At 38.6% G+C, this 1,708-nt stretch overlaps 1 protein-coding gene across 1 annotated transcript; it reads right to left on the bottom strand.

Moving 5' to 3' along the window:
* Positions 1-487: 487 nt before the first annotated feature.
* LOC128127371 (uncharacterized) lies at positions 488-1,021 on the bottom strand. Its single transcript, XM_052765845.1, has one exon. It carries the CDS (start codon positions 1,019-1,021, stop codon positions 488-490), a length of 534 nt encoding a protein of 177 aa, XP_052621805.1.
* Between the last annotated feature and the right edge of the window lie 687 nt (positions 1,022-1,708).

Genomic DNA, 1,708 nt, shown 5'->3' with positions numbered 1-1,708 from the left:
CATCAACAACCTTAAAAGTCTGACACAATGCCCTATTTATAGACTCAACTTACAACCGCAAAGTGTTTACAGCCGTAAAGAGTTTACGGCCGTAAATACATATGGACCGTAAACTCAAGACAAAAGCAATCATCCTACACACCCACTACCACTAACTACTATGCCTAGACCAAACCATTATTCAGGGTCTTTCAAAGAATCATGGTAGCCTCGTAACCAATAATTCTTGCGCAATTGGTCACCTCGTTCTTAGACACTCTGATACCAAAAACCTTAGATTTTTGAAAACTAACTTTTAGATGCAAAGATGCGTGGAAACATCTAAGCATCCTAGCTAAGTTGATAAAGTTGAAACTGAAGCAATCCCCCACAAATAAAGCGCCATCCGTGTAAAACAAATGAGAGATCATGAGCCCATCTTTGGGCAATTTGACACCTTGGAAAAGAGAACCTTGACATGCGGAGTGCATTACGACATTGAGACCCATCATGACGATGATGAACAAGAACGGAGAGAGAGGGTCACTTTTCGAGCACCTTTAGTGGTCGACAACTCTTTAGTGGCGGATCCGTTAATAAGAGCCGAAGCTTTTGAAGAGGGAAGGCAACCTTTGATCCACAAAATCCATTTACACCCAAAGCCCATTTCAATCATAATCGATTCCATGTACTTCCAACTAATGGAATTGAACGCTTTGTCAAAGTCGACTTTAAAAAGAAAATTTTTGGATTTGGTTTTGTTGGCCCAAGTGCATAATTCATTGATAATCATGGGTCCGTTCAGAATATCACGACCCTCGATGAACACGGTTTGAACCTCATCAATAACCAAACCAATAACTCTCTCGAGCATTGAAGTGAGAGCTTTAGCAATGATTTTATAAATGCAACCGATGAGGCTTATCAGCTGATAATCTACTAACGAGAGAGGATCCATAAGCTTTAGCAAAAGTGTTATAAAAGACGAGTTATTGCCTCTCGCAATGCCACCAACCTCCTCGAAGTATCTAACACACCTCATAATGTCATGTTGCATAATGGGCCAAAAATATTTTATGAATTTGAAGGTAAATCCATTTGGGCCTCGAGCCTTCTCCCTACCGCAATTCAAAACCGCGTCTTTCATTTCATGGAGATCAGATAGGCTCTCCAAAAATTGCTATCACCAATAGAGAATTGCTTAATACTGGAATTGATGAGCAGGGGATAACAACGATAAGTCTCCCTAAATTTTGCAGCAAAGAAATTATGAGTTTCTTGCTTAATATCCTCGACGTTATAGATCCAAGTTCCATAAACCATGAGCCCATTTATATTGGTTCGTCTATTTTTTTTATCCTGATTGAGTTATGGAAAAACCAGGTATTCTCATCGCCATCACTTAATTAATCCATTTCACTCTTGATTTCTGAATGAGATCAAATTTCATCATCTTCTCAAGTTCTAACAACTTCATTTTACTTTCTTTCCATGTAGTAATTTCCACAACTGAAAGCGGTCTCATCTCCGCGGTAACATCAAAATCATCAATCTTCTTTTTTTAATCAAAAATCTCTTTATTTTCTTTTTTGTACTCCACACAAATCCAAGTTTTAATGGCTTCTTTAACAAACCTGAGTTTGTTTGAAAGATATCGATCTGCAGCCCCATCGCCCTTGAAATCATGCTAGACCTGAAAAACAACATTATCAAACTCTCCCATGCAAAG

This window comes from Lactuca sativa, chromosome 7 (assembly GCF_002870075.4).
Source record: "Lactuca sativa cultivar Salinas chromosome 7, Lsat_Salinas_v11, whole genome shotgun sequence".
Lineage (NCBI taxonomy): Eukaryota > Viridiplantae > Streptophyta > Magnoliopsida > Asterales > Asteraceae > Lactuca > Lactuca sativa.
Note: the sequence above shows the minus strand (reverse complement) of the source record. Positions and strands in the feature narration are given on the sequence as shown.

What these genes read in the sequence shown, in the direction of transcription:
- LOC128127371 (XM_052765845.1), bottom strand. Translation starts at nt 1,021, where the DNA reads ATGAGGTGTGTTAGATACTTCGAGGAGGTTGGTGGCATTGCGAGAGGC.